Genomic DNA, 19,595 nt, shown 5'->3' with positions numbered 1-19,595 from the left:
AATGATCGCATTTTACTTCAATTTGTGAAAATGGGCTTTACAAGTGAAGGGGAAAATGAAGTCACCCCCACCATTTGTGTGGCACCCACTCGGGTGATGCACGGCAGCCATTATACACCAGAATGCTCACCGCACCAGCTTGAGGTAGAAAGTGAGGGAATGAACGAATGAGCCAATTACACTGGGGGGTGATTATTAGGGTGCCAGATTGAATGAGTCAGGTTGGGAACTTAGCCAGGATTGTACCATGAACCCTTGCTCTTCGCAATAAGTGCCATGGGAACTTTTATGACCACAGTGAGTCAGGGCTCTGATTTGACGTGTCATGCAAAGGATGTCATCTCCTACAGTGCAATGACACTGTCACTGCACTGGGGCCTTTTCGACTGATGTTCGTCAAGATGGAGGATTGTGACCTATACTAGCCAAACACCTCTCCTAGAAGGAACTTTCTCCAGGTCTCACATGATCCAGTGCTACAGTAAACAAGTCCATACCTGCCTAGCTTCAGTAATTTGGCAGATTACTAGGTAATTGATCTGTTGGCCTGGCTGCTTTAAATTTCAGTGTGAATTTTGTTTTCAAAAATTTCAGTTTCACATCCTGCTAATAAATCCAACTGTGATTACACACAGTTTGCCTGCATACAACTCATGTTCGAAAACATGCTTTTCTTTCTTTTTTTTAAATGCAGTTGGTTAGTACTGATTTGCCAAACAACACATTAATGACAATATTTGCACGCAGTCACATGCTCAAGTGGACACACCCCCCTGATCTTTCAAGAGGGGTCTTAAGGCATATTTGTTTAATATGCACTTAGTCTTTTGAGCGTTTGTTATGTGTTATGGTTTGTATAATAGTATTGTTTTGTTATGATTTGTCCATTGTTAGAATTTGACATTTATTTTGCTATTGTCCTTAAATTTAGCCATACCATGCTATAGTTATTGTTATTATATAATTAACTGAGTGACTTATTTGATTGCTATTCTCATTTCATTGTTTTATTTCTCATTAGGTTAGTGCTTAATTGATTGTTTTATTGATAATATTGCTATTCTCCCTTTTTGTAATTGTTCACTGTTATTTAATTTGTATTGTTATTTATTTGTATGTCGCTTTGGACAAAGGCGTCTGCTAAATAACCATAACCATAACCATAACCATAACCATTTGTAAGGTCAGTCAAACCTTCACACTGTCCATATCATCATAAAAGCTTTGATGGGTGTATGATATTTGAAATAAGATTGAAATGTGGGAATTGTAGCTATGTTGGCAGAGTGTTTGTGCCATGTGAAGTCATGTGTTTGGCCTCTCAGTTCTGGACCTACACTCCAATTTGCATGTTACTGAAGGATCTGATCAATTTGGAATCAATTGGATCAGTCACCCACTGTAAAAATGTGTAGTATTGATTAAAGCTATTTATCTCAGTCATTATTATATATTATTTCCCTCTTGTATGAATGTATCATATCCTATTCTACATAGACTTTGCTGTAGTGCTGTTTATTTATTATTTCAGTGTAATTGAATGACTCAGATGCTAAACAATTGAGCTAGTCCCTTTGTTTATGATGTCCTCAACCTTTAGAGTACAGTATGTGGATATAATAGAATAGACAATTTGGTGCTCATCAAAGACAATTAAGGAAGCAGTTAAACAGAATAAAATACTGAGTAAACTACAGAGAGAAATCACGGCACACTGTTTTCCTTTCTAATTAATTGGGCATTCTCTGTTCGTCACCTAGTTTGCTTTTGAGAGGACAATGAGGACATTGTTAATTATCAACACTGGTTCGCTGCCTTCTAATTTTCATGTAGCACTTGCTCCCAAAAGGCCCTGTTTTAAGGCCCTTTATTTGTTGACTTGCATTCAAAAGAACAGTTCAATCAGGTAATCTGCCAGACACTTGTATTGGCTTTCACCTCTGCCGAAGTACCATACTGTATATGATGTGTAACCTAAGACGTGTGGTTGCTTTTTCCTTTTACATATGACCCAGTACCTCTGAGAAAAATCCTACCATCAATGCAAGCTTGTGAAAGCTTTGCAGACTCTAGTTCACAGCCGTAGGGTCTCAGGACTGCTCTGTGATCAGTCATATATTTGCAAGCTTTTGATCTTCTAAACCGTGCAACTCTGATGTAACGTTCTTTTTTTCTGTAATTCAAGACCCTAGCGGCCCAGACTGGATTTTGCAGTTGTGGTCTCTGAATAGTCAGGCCATTGAAGTGAAAGTATAGCACAGCATTTAAGTGACAGTGAAATGATGACTATGGATTGCGCTAGGCTTATAATTTTGCTTATTCTACAAATGTGCCAAAAGGATAGAGGGCAGGTATAGTGTCATGCCTTGAAAGACAACATTCAAAGCAGTTGAAGCACTTCATATCTATAATTATAATAAAATACATGTGCTCTTTATCTAACCTGACAATTGAATGTCACATAATGACAATCCAAGTACCTGTATACTACTGACTTGATATTGGCAGCATTGTAACTGGCATTTCCATTGTAACTTTCAGAGCCTCTACTTAAAAGAGTTCTTCATCAAGACCTATGCTGCGATACAATATTGAAGCTTTTTGAAATGTGCTGAATTTGCAAAAGTAATAACAGTAAATAGACAGTGATTTGGTAGTTGATAATGATCACAGATCTCACTGAGACACCCAATCCAGACACTCTGCTAAGCTTTTTAGAGCTCTTCGATGAACACAACCCAGCTGAATGCATTAACATTTAGCTATGCTATTAATAGTTTTAGGTAGGCAATTAAAGCATCCAGCATTATTATGTATATTCAACATTCTCATAGCCCAATGTGTACTGACATTTCTGTCTAGGCGCAAGGCAATTCACAGTGCCATGACTACATACATTTTTTTAGTTGAAATGTACATATAAATACATAACGATCGAAACAGTTCATGATTTTTCTTGTTTCTATTCTATTGTTTTCTAATAGTTGTCTGAACTGAAACTAAACTGAACAGTGTCGCTTGTCTATTAGGTTATTTCACTGTAAGTGGGCTGCTTATACCTTGGGCAGGCTATGGGTAAGTTCCCTATCCTTTGCCAGGCAGTTTCACAAAGGGAAAAACACAACAATTTCGAGACGCTTGATGAAGGCTATTTCCTTTTGCTCCATTTGCTGGCTTGATCTGGTGGATTGCACGTGGAAATGTGAAATGTATTTAATAGCCTAGCCCCCGCCAGACAAAAATGTTGAATTGTATAGTATTTTAAACTTATGTTCAGGGTACAAACAGTATCCCTTTGCACAACCGAATCGGTTGTCGTCCTTAAACCATAAAATTGACTCTTATGTATGGATCCAGAGTGTGAAACGAAACATTCCGTCATTCTAGTGCTCTCCTGTCAGCCTTTCAATTGGACGAATGGATAACCCGCGCGCACGCTGAGCGCGACTGCCATCAGTGCGTGGATTAAACTGATTCAAATGCTACATTGAGGAAGAAGACTGCAGAACACTACTTAAGATAGGACTTTGTTCCGCTTAATTTTCAGAAACATGGATGCCACGATTTTTCAGATCTTCATTGGGGAGTTTGGTGATCCCAACTGTAGTCTCATGGATGCTTTTCAGGACACCTTTTATGAAAATGCATCTTTCTCATTAATGAATTTTGACGGTACGGTGCCGGGGTAGCCTCCTCTATCACCAGCATACCCATACGAGGATATTACTTCTACTGGTGTTTCATTTCTTTTTTGTGTATTATAGGTCTTTATTGTAATGCCACAACTGATGAGATCGGAACTTGCTGGCCAAGGAGCAACTCGGGTCGAATTGTGGAGCGACCATGTCCGGAGTACATCAACGGAGTTAAATACAACACCACAAGTAAGTGAATATTTTTTAGATAAACAACTTCTTAGTGTCACCTTATTGTCTGTTAGATAATGGCAACAAGATCAGACGCTATTCAGACAGCGGTATTATTACATTACATGCATAAGTGACGATAGGTGTGGATTCAAGTAGCTCACCTTTTAGACGGGTAGCCTATTAAACACTGGGGTACAACTGACTGTCGGACTTTGCATGTTCCTCTGCATGTATAATGCTATGTAGGTCTAGTTCGTCTACATTCAGCTATACGACATATGCGGCTATTTTGGTTAACATTTGGTTGTAGGAGAGTAACCAACACTTAGCCGAGACGACGAAAAAAAAAACTTCCCAAAATGTTCAGTAACCTAGGCTTTGACCTTTCTGTCTTGTTGTAGGCTAGATATGAAGGCGTCTCTATCACTAGCGTGAATAGCATTATCTAAATGACATTAACACATAACACAGACGTATTTTTCAGTTAGCAGTCATTTTTAAACACATGGTGGCATTGCATTTGTGCGAGACTGTGTGTCTGGGCTGCTTGTTCAAAGTGAACTCAATTGTCTCATTTAGGCCTGTCGGCTAGGTTTAAAAATGAAGAGCCATGACCTGAATGTGGTCGTCTGCAAAGGTCTTGAAGTCCTTCCTTTCCTCCAACATGTCTCTTCATTTTTGTCATGTTGAGACATTATCTCACCTTTGAAATGGGAGTCTAGTGGTCAGTGTGTTGTCAGGGTAGAGAGAGCATACTCAGCTGGCTCAGTGAGTATTCTGTCCACTGGAACGAATTGAATGTGTTTATAAGCGATGGGGCAATAGACGATTTTGTTAGAAACTTTACTCCATTATGCTTTGGTGAGTTTGTCAAATTTATAATGATCAACAAACGTTATTATTCATTAAAGATACAACAAGGCACCTTCACTTTCAGGGAATAGAGATAGACATACTCCATTTCTCTGTAAAAATAGCAAGTATAAGTAGCATTACAGGTAACCTCTTCCAGACAGCCATCGCAGTCATCTGATTGTACCACAGCAAAATGTAGTGCACATGCCAGTTAATTGGTTGGCAAGCAGAGATATTTCTAACTTTGAAAGTCTACTAAATTTAGCTTGCATTTTCTCAGTTGCAGGAGCCAGGAGAGTTCTGGAGACATTTTTTTTGTCTCAGTCAGTGCATGCCAGTTTTGATTCATAAAGTCACCTACAGTATCATTCCTATTAAATGTATCACTATCTGAATTTAAAATAGCAAAATATGCTGATGAACATGTCTGTGAAGACAAGGAGCAGTCAGTTGGTTATTTAATGTAGATTTTAGGCATACTCTGAGACAACTCCCCATTATCTGTTGTAGTAGTTATTGTAGTGATGGCAGAAGAGTCAGGGTTTGCTTGCCATGGCTATTACTGTATCACATTCAGTCAGACTGGTACAGCATGGCAAGCTGGCAGGACCTTTTACAGAGACACAACATAGTGGATACTGTGAAATTCATATGAACAATAGGAACATTTAACATAAATTCTAAAATTAATCGTTCACATTCGCATTGCATTATGGGTGATCGTTTGTTTCATGCTAAGCGACTTAACTGTTATGTTGCTTACGGTGTGGTGGGTGAATTTACATGCCTTGAAATTCCTGAGCAATGTGGCAATGGCTTTAGACAGTCTTTACCATACTGTCGTTACTGGGCAATGTTACAGTTTCCATACGTGATTGGGACTTTACCCCACAAACTATGTGAAACAGTATTGATGGATACTAGCAACCACCAGAACAAACAGGAACAGGAACTGCTTTCGAGTTTTTAATAGGATAAAAAATGATATCAATAACTTTTAGCCTGTTACTGTAAGAGTGGTATTACCAAAGACTTGTCAGCATTTTTAACTAGGCTTGTGCTTGAAGTAAATGATCAGTGCCTCTGTCTGGATCCTGTCATCCCTGATCTCAGTGTGCATCCCCGGCATCCTGCTGGGCAAAAACACAGACACATGATCTTTTGGTTAACAAACAGTTAGATACAGTCTGGTTGGAAAATAATTTCCAGAGAAGATAATACCAAATTCACTGAGGTGTTTGAGTGGAGGGCTTTGAATTTGCCACAGCAAAATATAAACTTCCCCACCTGGCTGCTATTTTAAAATAGAGACACTATCACATGCAATATTGTGATGATGCATGATGCGAGTCACAAACAAATGCAAGCGTAGCACTGTCAGATATCTCAATGTGTTGGTAAATTCATATGGTTGCATAGGCTTTTGTGCTAAGTAGCTAATGGGCCAATAACACGCTCCAGGATATATAAAACATTTCATGGTCAATAGGCTGCATCTCTCCTAACAGCCATGTCATGTCTCCAGCAGGCTTATTCTTAAGGCCATCAGTCATATGGAAGTGTTTTTCTAAATCAGGCTTTGGGAGATTATCCATTTCTGTTTGACTGCTTGTATTATTCCCATAATGATATTCAGCAAGTGGTTGAGGTGGGTGCTTGTGGGAGGTCTGAGGATATTTATAACTGAAGCACGTGAATAATTCATTCATTGCTATTTGATTCATCATTTTTATATAAGGCTTCATTTTTCTAAATCCACATTATTCAATTTAGATCTTCGGTGAGTGTTCTCTCAGGATAGATGTCTTATTCTTCTTCCTCTTGATCCTGCTGTTGGTTGGGTGTTGGAGGAATGTGTTTGTTTGCCAAACAGAACACTTTTTGCTCTCCAGTGGCTGAAGGCATGATGAATCAATTCATGTATCTGCATATATGACAGTATAGCAAGATATCAGTCTCACAAACACATAGTGTAAAGAAAGTGGAAGGGTTTTTCTTTATTTTTTGAAAGTGAAGAGTTACAGTACCTGCCAGGTTTACATTTCCAAGGTTTGGTGTCATTTTGATTAATGCAGTTTGTTCTAGACCTTAAAAAAACTTCAAACAGCCTCTCAGACCTGCAAGTTCATCCGCCTGTTAAAGTACCAAATATATCTCGCTTGGTGTGAGTAGTCTGTGATTGTGAGTCTGTCCAGGCTCAGTATTCATGGTTGTGAAGAGAACCCATTGCAGCGTTGCACTTGAGGTTGCCCTTATCGAGTGGTCCTAGCCCCTCCTCCTTCCTAGAAGGCATTAATCACTCAGCCATCCTCAATTACTCAATCCTAATCTTCAGCCTTCAGTGGGAGAGCAGGGTCTCGAAGGACTAGACAGGACAGCACACTTGTAATCTGTTATGCATGGGAAGAGACTGACAACTAACCTCTACAGCCTTTCCACATTCGTTTTTCCCTTTATGTGTTTTAGTGTGTGAGCTGTGTTGCCCCCCCCCCTTCCCCATTTTCCATTGCTTAATGTAGCATGTAATGATACTGAATTTTGACCTAGACTGTTTTTCTTTTCTTCGAAACTTTGTTTATACTGAGTTATTTATTGGTGTTTAATTCACCACAGTTCACAAATTGACTCTTTCTTTCTTGTTATCATTGTCTCACTCTCGCTGTGTGTGTGTGCGTGCGTCCGTGCGTGCGTGCGTGTGTGTGTGTGTGTGTGTGTGGACAAATCGTTAAGAATGTGTTGTGTTTTAGGGAAAATGACTGTTCCCATTTTTCTGTTGTGTCCACCCTCTCGCCGCCTATGATCACTGTGTGTCTGTCAACACATCCAGCAGAAGAAGGCTTTAAGGTTGTTGAAAATAATTGTGCTCAGAACGGTCTGTAATCCTGGTTGGACCCAGCAGGGTGGAACATGGTGGGGTCGCCTAGGTCGCCGCCTCGTCGCGCGTGCGTGAGTGTGCGCGTGTGCATGTGTGTGCGTGTGCATGCGTGTGTGTGTGTGTGTGTGGGGGGGGGGGGGGGGTGTTAGTGGTGTGCTATGCTGGCGTACGACCCCCCGTGAACCTTTGCTGTCATCCCCAGTGGACTCAAGTCTGGGCAGAGGCAGCTGAGCTTCAGTCCACTATGTGTGTGCCGTCACGCTCAGTGGTCGCGTGCTTCACATCGGTTTGGCGTGAGGTACATTACACATTTCCTGAGGCTTTTTTGCAGCCACCTAACTATTTCTCTTGTTCCAGTTCCTAAAATGGCAATGCAGTATAAATTTGGAACATCTTCATTTATGAGGTGTAAAACTCATGAGGTTTATAAAATTAGTATCCAGCCCCCATCTGCTGCCGAGAAAGTGCTCTGACATCACTTTCACAGACCAAGGTGCTATATTAATTTTAACACCCCTTCTTAAAGTAGATTTTTTAAACAAGTAATTTTGTAGCCTTTGTGTCTTTATTCAGTTATGTAATCTTTCTGAGAGGTCACTGGGGATGCTCCTCACATTGGAAAATGCCAGATATTAGTAACCTCTGACACTCTGACAGATTTAAACAATCTAGCTTATTTAAACTGATTATCGTTTCCTTCAGCAAAGGACGCCATGCCCTTTGCATTCAGGTGAGGGATGTCCAAAGAGTAATTGACTTGAAAAATACAAGAAACGTTCAAGCACAGAGCTCTTCTCATGGTTATCTTTTTGGAAAAAGGAAAATTCTCTTTGGAATGATTACATCATTAAGCTGTTGAGATTCTCAACAGTAATCGGAGGTCTGCCTCAAATGCGTAATCTTTTGGGTAAGCCATTGTATACAGCCACTTGCCATCAGTCCTCAAAACATCAATATTACAAAGACCTCAAAGAGGTTCCTTAAGAGCCGCATGCATTTTTAAAGACACGGTCCATCCTTTTTTCAGCCTGTGTTTATCCTTTCGTATGCTTGATTTAGAGTCTGTTTTACTCTTGTATGGAATGGTTCTTGGAGGTGGCCCAAGGTCCTTCATTGTTTGTCCCTAGCTACGTATGTCAGTCAGCAACGCTGCAGTCTCTGGGGAGGGAGGCGTGCCCAGTCTTGCTCAGGCCAAAAATATTAACACCTCTCTGTGCAGCACCCCTACAGTTTGTTCGACGCAAAATACCACACAGTTATGGTTCAATATCTCCCCAGGTCTTCCTGTGTCCTCTGCTGTAATTCAGTGGGCTGATGAAAGCATTGCCAAAAGGGCTTCTATTGGATTGATCGTCGTAAATTGTCAGCACTCCCCATCCACCTCTTGGGAGGTTGTGGATTGGATCTGTCACTTGTGTTTCTCATTACATACAGGGCCAAAAGTAGAGAAAGCAAAGCCAAACAGAACACTGTTTTGTCAGTTGTCATGAAAACTTCAGGCAATGCTGGCAGCATTTAGCTATTCATAGTCAAGTAAGGAAGAATGTTTACCCATCGGTTGAGAAAAGCTTAATGCATTCTGATGTATTTTACTAGTCATATTAATGCCTTTGATTTGCGATGTGGTTAATCATTTTCTGGAATATACATTTTTATTTTGAAGTTTTTTCTTGGCAGCATGCGTCAAGAAGGTCACATGGCGAAATTAAGAATAAAAAATCCCCTGTACAATTCTGACACTATGCTAGGATGCTATCAAGGATATTGCTAGGATGGTATCAGAAGTTGGTTAAGTTGGTGAAATTTCACCAGACAGTTTTGAAACAGAAAAGTAATCAAGAATTTTTGATTTCACCATGTGATGGGTTTTTCTAGATCCCATCATATTTGACAACACTTTTTTTGACATGTTGACATTAGTCATGGCTCTTCCACAATCATCACGTTAATTGCCACTAATGATGTACAGACGATAATGTGTGGTGATGGTTCTCCATTGTCACACTGTCACATGTTCTACTGCATGAATGGAAAGCTACCCCTGCGGCTATAACTATAATGAAACGATTTGCCACGGGCTTAGGACAGTGTGTTTCAACAGACTTCAACTTGAAAATGCAGTGCCTTGGGGAATTTGACATGTTTCAAGTATCTCTTCAAACCCTTGAAGTGTTTTGACAAATTCTTCAGGGTCTCTGTCCATGACGATTGCTGTCAACCAAGAGACATGGAAGACCATGACGGCAATGACAAATGTGTATGAACAAAGAAAAGTGGCACTTGAAGTGATGAGAAGGCCACATTATGCAGATGTTCTGCTTCCTCATGTTTCAGGGACCACACATCTACTTAATCAGCATCAGAATCAGAATTCTGCTCCATGTACTAGAACACTAGTTCAGCCCACCACATTCTTTTGTAATGAAGGACACAGTGAGTAGGTGTTTGCCATTAAAGCAGATTTCCAGACCACGGCACTTGACATGAGAAAACCTCCTGTCATCACACTCAGCGGTCCAAGAAATATCATGCAAGTTAGATTATTATTAGAGTTCATAGCAAAGGCCAAGGAAAAGGAGAGGTATTTACATTCTCTTCTTTACAACTCAGTTAAAAAGTATTTTATATGGAAGTTAGCACACAAATCATCCACTGAAAAAAAATAGAAAGTCGCTCACCAATTATGGTACCTTTTCAGTTACTCCACTCTGTAGATCCTATGACTGTTATACCCTCCTGAGACCCGTGGTATACATTTGAATGCATTTTTTTTTTTTATTTCTCCCACTTATTTTGGCTTGATAGGGCTTCATAAATATACAAAACCTCTGTACAGCAAGTAGTTTTTTGAGAAAAACGATGTCCTCGTTTGAGATCTTTATTACCATAAAACACAATTACAATTATGTCCATGTCCACACTTTCACTTCCATTATTGTTTTACAGTAGTTCCAATGTAATATGTACTAAAAATGAAATTACAGTATGCACACATTTCAATCCCGATGTCCTTGTTGGAGGACATGAAAGTTAAAAATGTCCTGGTCTGTTTGTAATGATTGAAATGGGAGAAAGTTGATGCCATATCATACTACAACTGTTCACAAACACATACCAACAAGTTTCAATGTCATAACGTTGATTGTTACGCTACTATGATGATAGTTGTTGTCATGCATCTGCCGTTAAAACATTGAGGTGGATATCAACGCGATATGGCTTTTTCCCTTATGCCGAGTATTCAGGGTACTCCTGGGGAAAATCTTTTTTATTTATGTTATTTTATTTAATCCGGCAAATCATTAAGAACATGTTCTTATTTGTCATGCCGGCTAAGCAAAAGGAAAAGCCTTGTGAAACTGCAATCTGCTACTTCAAATGCATTTTTTTGGTTAGCCAATTGCTCCTCGGTAAATAGGAAGTAAACAATGTATCGGACCAAGCAATAGATATACTGTATTGTTTCAGGCAATTAACATGTTGTTTTAGAAACATGGACAGGAAGGATAGAAATGTGACTAGCTGAGCTTCACAACCTTTCAATCACAGACTCATAACATTCTTTAAATGAAGTGAGGAAATAGTATGAACAGTGTGACAAATGTGCGATGAAAATGATTGTAACTTTTATTTTAAGTTTAATGAATGAATGGTTATTGTCTTTATTCTCACTATTCTTGGTGAAGCTTGGACACAAAATTTCATTACAGTGGATTAGTTGCACTCACCTCCTTTTGCAAGCACATCAGCGGATATTGTTAGGCTAGATGAAGGGCATTAAGTTTCTTTCTGCAGGCCTATTTATATCTGATTGCCGAGAGTAGAATAGATTCCATAATTTATGAAGTCATCGTTTATGCTTCCAAAATAATAATTGAATGTTTGACCCCACCGCAACTTCATGAAAATTTTAGGTTGATCACATTCTTTGTCATCATTGAGCAATTCTAGTCCTTGGTGAATAAATTTGAGCTTGAGCGAGCTGTGAATGTTTCTCTTGCTCTGAGACTCTTAGGTCACTTCCCTATCCCCGCCGGTGTCAGTGTGTTCAACTGTTGGGGAGAGATTACTGAGACACCCTTAATCTATATAATTGATTACACTGAAGTCACTCAGTGTCAATAGTCTAGTAGTAAACAGCAACAAAAGTATTAACGACAAAGGTACTACTGATTAAAAGGCAACAGCAGTCCTAATGGTGCCTTATCTTTCTAAAACTTTGTAAAAAATTGTAACTATGTTACAATTTTTTTGTTAGATTGCTATTGATGTTTTTCTGTCGTGCTTCAGCAAGGTTTTTATTCCTTGATTGAAGAAATCTTATCTTATCTTATCCAAATTTGTGACATGAACTGGATTTCTATGTATTTCTTTTTAAATTCCATCCAATTCCATCCAACTCTCAATTCTATCTGAATTGCATTAGATAGATAGATAGATAGATAGATAGATAGATAGATAGATACTTTATTGATCCCCAAGGTCCTGGTGGGCTGTGTCTGGCCCCCAGGTATTTTTGACACCCCTGGTTTAAAGTGTTCAGCATATTGACAGTCGTGCAGATTTCATCCGAGGAAGTTCATTCCTTTGCAAGATTCTTTATTCCCTTTAATCCAAACTTGTGTGTGTGTGTGTGTGTGTGTGTGTGTGTGTGTGTATGTGTGTGTGTGTGTGTGTGTGTGTGTGTGTGTGTGTGTGTGTGTGTGTGTGTGTGTGTGTGTGTGTGTGTGTGTGTGTGTGTGTGTGTGTGTGTGTGTGTGCGTGTTTGTGTGTAAGAGCAGACAGTGAAAGAGGTACAGTATACATGTACAGCATGTTTGGTCTCTGTAAGTTGTCACATAGCCTACACTGTAACACAACGGGATACTATGCAGCATATTCCCTATACAATAGAGAGAGGGGGTACTGTATGAATCTCAGTTGACTGCCCACTTGTAAAAACCCCAATAAATAGTATCCTTATATACTGTGTAGATAATATTATGATACAATGTATAATGCACAATGTCTTCTGAAAAATGTTAATGCTACACTCTCCCATATCTATTGCATGCAAATGTACACATTAAGTATGGCCTTGTGCTTTAGTGTCAAAAATGTCAAAATGTAATTAAAGACTTTAGAGGCCCAAAGCTATTATCAGAGCCGAATAGCCGTGCAATGAAGGGCTTGTTGATTAATTTGAGTCACTTGCAGTTTGTGCTCATGTTGAAAAGGCCATGACAAGGGATAGCATAAATTAATGCTTTGAGCTCTAATTCATTTATGCAAAATGCATCCCAAATGCCACATACTTTTTTTACACTGGAAAAATAATCATATCATAGCACTCCAAGGAGTGGGAGTGGGAGTTCATTTTGTGTGGCATAGCAAACTTGTCTGCAGACAGAAAGTAGGCTACATTTTTTCAACCCAGTTAGCCCTTCCCATCTCTTTCAGCATAGGAACCCCACAGTATGCAACTGATGACTCGCCTCACTGTGACTCAGATGATTGCAATTCAGACTTGCTCTGGTTAATACATTATACACTATTTTCCATTCTGTCATGGCTAACAGTTTCATTAGAGTGGATTATTTTCACAGAGTGAAGAAAATAGAGAGCTTGACAACTGCCACATCTCCCTCAGCATTTCTCATTGATTGCCTCTTGTGATGTGGGAGGTGTTTGCCTTTATTCTGTGCAGCAGCTCAGTCGAAGGTCTGAAGGTCTGCATTGACTTGTCAGCTACGGGTCTCAGGGTTTCTGATGGCGATGCTGAAATGTGTCTCGAAAAGGCAAAGGATGTTGTTGACTACAGATCAAGAAGCATGATTTTTTTGCATGGTGCGACTCTATGGCACTTAAAACAAATGTTTGAGTCGAACAGAACAGGAAAATATTTGATTTCATTTTGTTGGAATCAGGACACATACTTGTCATCAAAGACCCTTGCCTTTAAGTGGAATCTTGTTAAACATGTTTCTAGATTGCATTTGTTCACCGCCTTATGATATTTGAAGGATTCGACTTATTCAGGTCAAAACCAACCTGTTTATTGTAATCCTAGTCCTAACACCGTTTTAAATTACCCACTGTGAGGAAATGTAGGAACAGAAGTGTAGACTATAAAAATAATGCTTGGAATATTTACAGTTGGAGTGGGAAGCAAGTAGATTTGTCTTTTGTTTAACGCCCCGGTGAGTAGATAGCTCAGAATGTTAAAACAGCAGGTGCAGCACAGAGGGAACAATTTGTTTCTGAAATGCATTTCATTTTGTTGAGAGAAAGCAGAGAACTTATCTAAGTGGAGAATCTTAATGCTTTGTGATTTCTTAACACTGCATTAATCTGTAGTGGTTTGCAGATCTAGTGTTTGTGATGACTGCAGTTAAACTCCCAGTAAAGAGATAAAATCAAGCATTTTAGTGTCACTTATAAAACTTTTAAAGACTAAGATATAATGTAGATATTATGTTAAATGGGCAGTGACTTTTATGTTTTAACATTAAATGCCAGTAAAGTAGAAAAGCCTACTGACACAGTGCTAGACCTCCCTATCACCAGAGGCGCGGAATCTGGGTGTTATCATCGACCCCACCCTCTCATTCCGGTCTCACATCAAGAACATCACCAAATCTGCCTTCTTCCACTTGCGCAACATCTCAAGACTCCGGCCATCACTATCCGACTCAGTTACTGAGACTCTCATCCACTCATTCATCACCTCCCGCCTGGACTACTGTAATGGTGTTCTGTCTGGGCTGCCTAGTAAGGCCCTGGACAGATTGCAGTACGTCCAGAACTCAGCTGCCAGGGTGCTAACTCACACCAAGCCCTGGCAGCACATCACCCCCATACTCAAGAAACTCCACTGGCTCCCTGTTAAAGCACGCATCACATACAAAATCCTCCTCCTCACGTACAAATCACTACACTCACTTGCACCCAAGTACATTACTGATCTCATCCACCCCTACTCCCAATCACGGTCCCTGCGCTCCACAGGCAAGGATCTACTCACCATTCCCCGCACCAAACTAAAGACCTTTGGTGATAGGGCCTTCTGTGTAACTGCCCCTACCCTATGGAACAACCTACCATCTCCCATCCGTTCTGCCACCTCCCTGTCAATGTTCAAAAAGCACCTGAAAACATACCTCTTCTCTCTGACCTACCCCTCTTAGCCCCCCACCCCCTCCCACCCTCCCCACTCCTACTCTTGTTAAGCGACCTTGAGTATCTTGAAAGGCGCTATATAAATGTAATTTATTATTATTATTATTATTAGACATAATCTAGTTCAGTCATCACCAATTGGCGGACCGCGGCCCGGGTCCGGACCCAGTGACGGTTCTGTCTGGACCCGTTAAAATGGTCGGCCTAATAGCCTATTATCAAAGAGCATCAGTAGCCAAGCCAATCAGCTCGATTGTTTACCTTTCAGCAACAGAGAATAGACCTAGCGGGTGAGAGAGAGAGGAGATGAGATGAGGCTTGCTCAAGAATGCGAAAAATAGATGGTGAAAACCGAACTTTAAAAGATGAATGGACGGACCAAAGCGTTCGTCAGCCAGTTCTAAACCTGTGTCTCATATGCTGTGAAACTGTGGCGTTGATAAAGTAAAAATGGCAACGTTAGTGTCACTATGAGACAAAACACGGGTCGTTTGAGGAAAGGTACACGCAGAAGTCCACAGTGAGGACAAGTAAAACTTGAAAAGCACTCCCAGACCGCAGACCCCCGTCAAGTTTGATGCAGCTGTTCAGAGCGCAGTATGCAAACACTGTCATGAACACATGAACCCTAACCCCTAACCCCTAACCCCCTACCCTAACCCTTAAGACGGGTTATCGGAACAATGATAATATTTTAATTTATCGCCCAATCATTTATCAGCCGCCAATATATTGCACATCCCTAATCTGCACTTTGTTCTATTCTACATTCTAGCTATATGCCCTCCTCTCGCCCACTGCGGTCCTCTGATGAGGGCCTGCCGTGTGGGCCTGCTCTCAACATTAAGATGTCTTTACTGTAGTTATTGTTAAGAGATTTTTATGACAATTTTCTATTGTCATTATTCTGTTAGAGATATTAAGTCTATTACTAGCCTTTTTAAGGCTATATGACTTCTTTAAACTGTTCATTATAATGAGTATGTCTATTGAAGCCTAGATTTAAAAGCAGTAATTTAGCAGTTTGATGAGGCAGTTTTTACATCAGGTGGTGACTGGTTTCACAGTTGTGGAGCAGAGACTGCAAAGGTTCTGTCACCTTTTTGCTTGAAATAGAGCTTAGCTGTTAGACGTGAGAGATGGGAGCTGGATGTGAATGAATAAGGTCAGTGATATAGGTTAGGTCATGCACATTCAGGGAGCGTTATGAATAGGGCGATGGTGGACTTGGATTGGATATCTTTTCACTCAGTGCACATGAGTCGATGCATTTGGTGCATATTCATGCATCTCAGCAAGACTGTTAGGTGGCATTCAATGTTGCCATGCTGTGAAAAACAAAAGCACACACAAACAAAACGTTGGCGTTTGAGCATGACTCGGGTGAGGTAGATGAGGTAGATGCAGTGATTGAACTGCAAGCACGGCATAGAAAAGACACATTAAAGATCAGTACAAATGCCTATGTTTTAGAGTTCCTGTTCAGTCTACAAGTAGACAAGAATACAATGAATAATATCAGTAAAATAATCAAATCAGAAAGTTATAACATTGACTCCAGGGTGGACATCTGGAAGACACACTTAGAGAGACATAATGAAAAATGTAGCGCTTAGGTACTTGGCATGCCTCTATTAAAGGAGCAATATAGGAACAGTTTATCCCATTCTCAGCCCTAACTCCTTTTGACTCTCAAGAAGGGATTAAACTGGCTTTAGTGAGCAGACGAGGTGATTTCATAATTAACCATTTGACATTAAAAGCTTGTTGAGTTGATTGGAACTCCATAGTGAAGTGTGTTTATTATATTATGTAATTATGTTTTATCTTACACAAAATGGCCCACTGAGGCTCCTGGAATATCTCTGGCCGTGTTTCAGGAGTGACATCTGCCAAATTAAAACTCAAAATAGCATCTCAATTCTGTGACTTTTAAACTTCTGGAGTCAAAGTTACAGGGGACAGTTCAAAGATTAAAGGACGTCTGTGTGTGCTGATGGATAGGACAAGTTAAACTGTTAAAATATATACAATTTAGTCTGAGCAAAAGTTTCGGACTAACATACAAACATTCAATTGGACCCAAACTGGCGCTCTGCGCATGCTATTTCATTTTCTCACGGGGCTTTGACCTGGAAGTAAGCAGTGGCATCTGTTTATTTACTAGGCTTAGCTAGCTTTTTACCTACCATGTGTCTAATATGGATGTGGGTGTGGGTGTGGGTGTGCACGTGCGTGCATTTTTGTTTGTGTGCCCTGCTCCTCCACATGTGAAGTTCCTAACGGAAAAATAAAGTTCTTTGAATTTGCATTCGAATCTGCCTTCAGATAACACCATAATCACAAGGGATATTTTGCATTCTGCATCTTATCTGTAAAACAACTAAACAAACTAAATCATGTACTGTACCAAAAAGTACAGAGCTGTAAAGGTGTTCAATTTACTGCTTGACATGGGGCCTGTTTTGCCGCAAGCTAGATTGTTTGTCAATTGTTTTGGTCTGTGACATACAGTAACAGGTCAACTGGAAAAAGCCCAATACTAACAAGCTAAAAGAGGGCATATCGTAGCACTTAGTCACACTTCTTGCTTGTATACTGGGACAAGAACTGACACTGCCTTGCAGCCAAAGACATTAGGCTCCAGCGACTTCTACCTGAAGTGGTAATGTAATGTGTGGAGAATCTGAAGGAGCGGCGATTTGAGGGATGGTTGAAGGATGGCTGTTGGATGGGTGTCAGCCTGGCTTCACCTATTTTCTAGTGGTCATTTCTACGGTTCTGATATCCATATGAGGGGGAAACAACTGTGTTTCTGGTTTTGGTTTGTGGCCATGCACCAAACTCTCCTTATTCAACAGAGCCAAAGGTAGAAACGGTTTTCCATTCTGTCATTTTTAATGTCATTGAAGTCTGTGCTGCTTTGACACAGCCTGCAACTGAAACCAAGGTTGTTGTTAGGCTTTTTTTGACAGCAGTTTACTTGGAAAAACATTTGTGGGGTTTGAATATTTCATTATTGAACGAATACTCAGGGTTTTTTTTTTATCTTCTCTCTCGTGTGTTGCCAAACAACGTCTGGGGCCCTTGAAACGGAATGTCTTAATTGGTTTGCATGCTTCAGTCATGGAGACACTGGATGTGAACTGTGATTTTTTTTTGTCCAATTACAGGACAGATGTCACAGCTCCTCTCCTCCGCGCTCAATAGAGCAGAATAGGGAGATTTTCGTCCAAGCTCGTCCTGTCACACTTTTCCCGTGACACATCATCACACAGGCGCGCTCTCCCCTGATTTTTGTCGGCTTCCACGTGGAGGCATTGAATTTTTATGACACACATTACTTGCCCTGTGTGCACGCGGGCAAAGTAGGTCATTTGTGAGGTGCGTGCACTCTTCGCTCCTCAGCAGGGTGCCCCCTCTCTTCAAAACACTGATTTCCTGAGTGGTGTTTCTCTTAAAACTATAATATCAGTGTCAGGCCTGGAACTAATCTAGACTGCAGCTGGGACATCATATTGTGTGGTCTGAGCAATAAAGATAGGCTTCACCTCAGTGCTATGCATTATGGATTATGCTTGTACCAGCAAATCATTTCATAGAAAAATATTATTCAGAATTATAACAGGGCTGAATGGTTTTAAATGCATTAAATACACGTTGGAGATAATTGGCAATGATGTAAAAACCAGTTACTCTCACCAGAAGTCTCAGTCGGAAATGTTTATGAGTTCTGGTTGCCAGGAAAAGTGTGTTTGGCTCATTTAGGGCTGTTTCTCAGGGGCATACAGGGAACACCTGAGCGTGACCACCGTCAGCCTGAGCAAATTACATTCACACAGGCACAGGCTGTTTATTGTGGCAGATACTCATTGAGACAAATTGTGTGTGTGTGTGTGTGTGTGTGTGTGTGTGTGTGCGTGTCTGTGTCTGTGTGTGTCTTGGTTTTTTGTGCCTTACAGGAAAAGCGAGCTCGAGAGTTTGTATTTGTGTGTTTCTGCTTGTGTATATATTTGGGCAAGTGCCTGTGTGTGTGTGTGGTCGGGATGGAACAGCAGGCAAAAGTGATTGTGAGAAAGGGCCTTGGGTGAAGTTAGCATGCTGCGATGTTTACGCCTCCCGTCCGCCGGCTTAATCCGGGAGCTAATTGTTTGTTATCTCACAGCGGTTGCTAAACATGCAGAAATTAAAGTGCTTACCACAATCAGATGCGTGTCCAATTGACCACAACCTCAAAAAGGCTTCGTGGTTTTGAATAGAGTGGGTGTGTGCTCTCCGATGTCTCCTGTCCTCTCCTGAAACACTGTGCACAGAAGCCACAAATGCCATTCATTAGATCAGGCACCTCAGAGGCATGAGAAATGTCACTTTTGATTTTGCGCTCTCTGACTTTCTTACACACTGTGCTTAAAATCAAGCTGCTCAAGGGAATAGCTGTTAGCAGGCCATTCATGTCGGTCTCAGAGCCCGTGCAACATGCCTTTTGCCTCTGAGCCTAGAGAGCATACTGCAGGACCATGGCAATGGTAGGAAAAACAAACACACGCACGCACGCACGCACGCACGCACGCACGCACGCACGCACGCACGCAGGCACGCACGCGCGCACACACACACACACACACACACACACACACACAGCACACACACACTCAACCAGTCTCAGAGGCTGTTGAATAATGACAGTTCACCCACTCAAATTTCATCCATCCTTTTTAAAAGCCCTTCAAAATGAACCATGAGTCGTTACATATTACCCAGAGTTTAGGTGGTGTCCCTGATTCATACATTTATCAGCATGTACATTTGAGCCCTGTGCTGGGGAAATGAACACAATC

General features: G+C 40.7%; 1 protein-coding gene across 1 annotated transcript in view; it reads left to right on the top strand.

The window, feature by feature from the left end:
- Positions 1 to 3,424: 3,424 nt before the first annotated feature.
- Positions 3,425 to 19,595, top strand: part of LOC134072908 (corticotropin-releasing factor receptor 2) — a 57,017-nt gene continuing 40,846 nt past the window's right edge. The window contains exons 1-3 of the mRNA XM_062529795.1: positions 3,425 to 3,456; positions 3,548 to 3,672; positions 3,765 to 3,884. Coding sequence (XP_062385779.1) covers positions 3,552 to 3,672; positions 3,765 to 3,884 — 241 coding nt within the window. The 5' untranslated portion in view covers positions 3,425 to 3,456; positions 3,548 to 3,551. The remainder of the gene's footprint in view (positions 3,457 to 3,547; positions 3,673 to 3,764; positions 3,885 to 19,595) is intronic.

The sequence above is a fragment of the Sardina pilchardus genome, chromosome 2, assembly GCF_963854185.1.
Source record: "Sardina pilchardus chromosome 2, fSarPil1.1, whole genome shotgun sequence".
Classification (NCBI taxonomy): domain Eukaryota; kingdom Metazoa; phylum Chordata; class Actinopteri; order Clupeiformes; family Clupeidae; genus Sardina; species Sardina pilchardus.
This window is presented reverse-complemented; position numbering and strand designations above follow the sequence as displayed.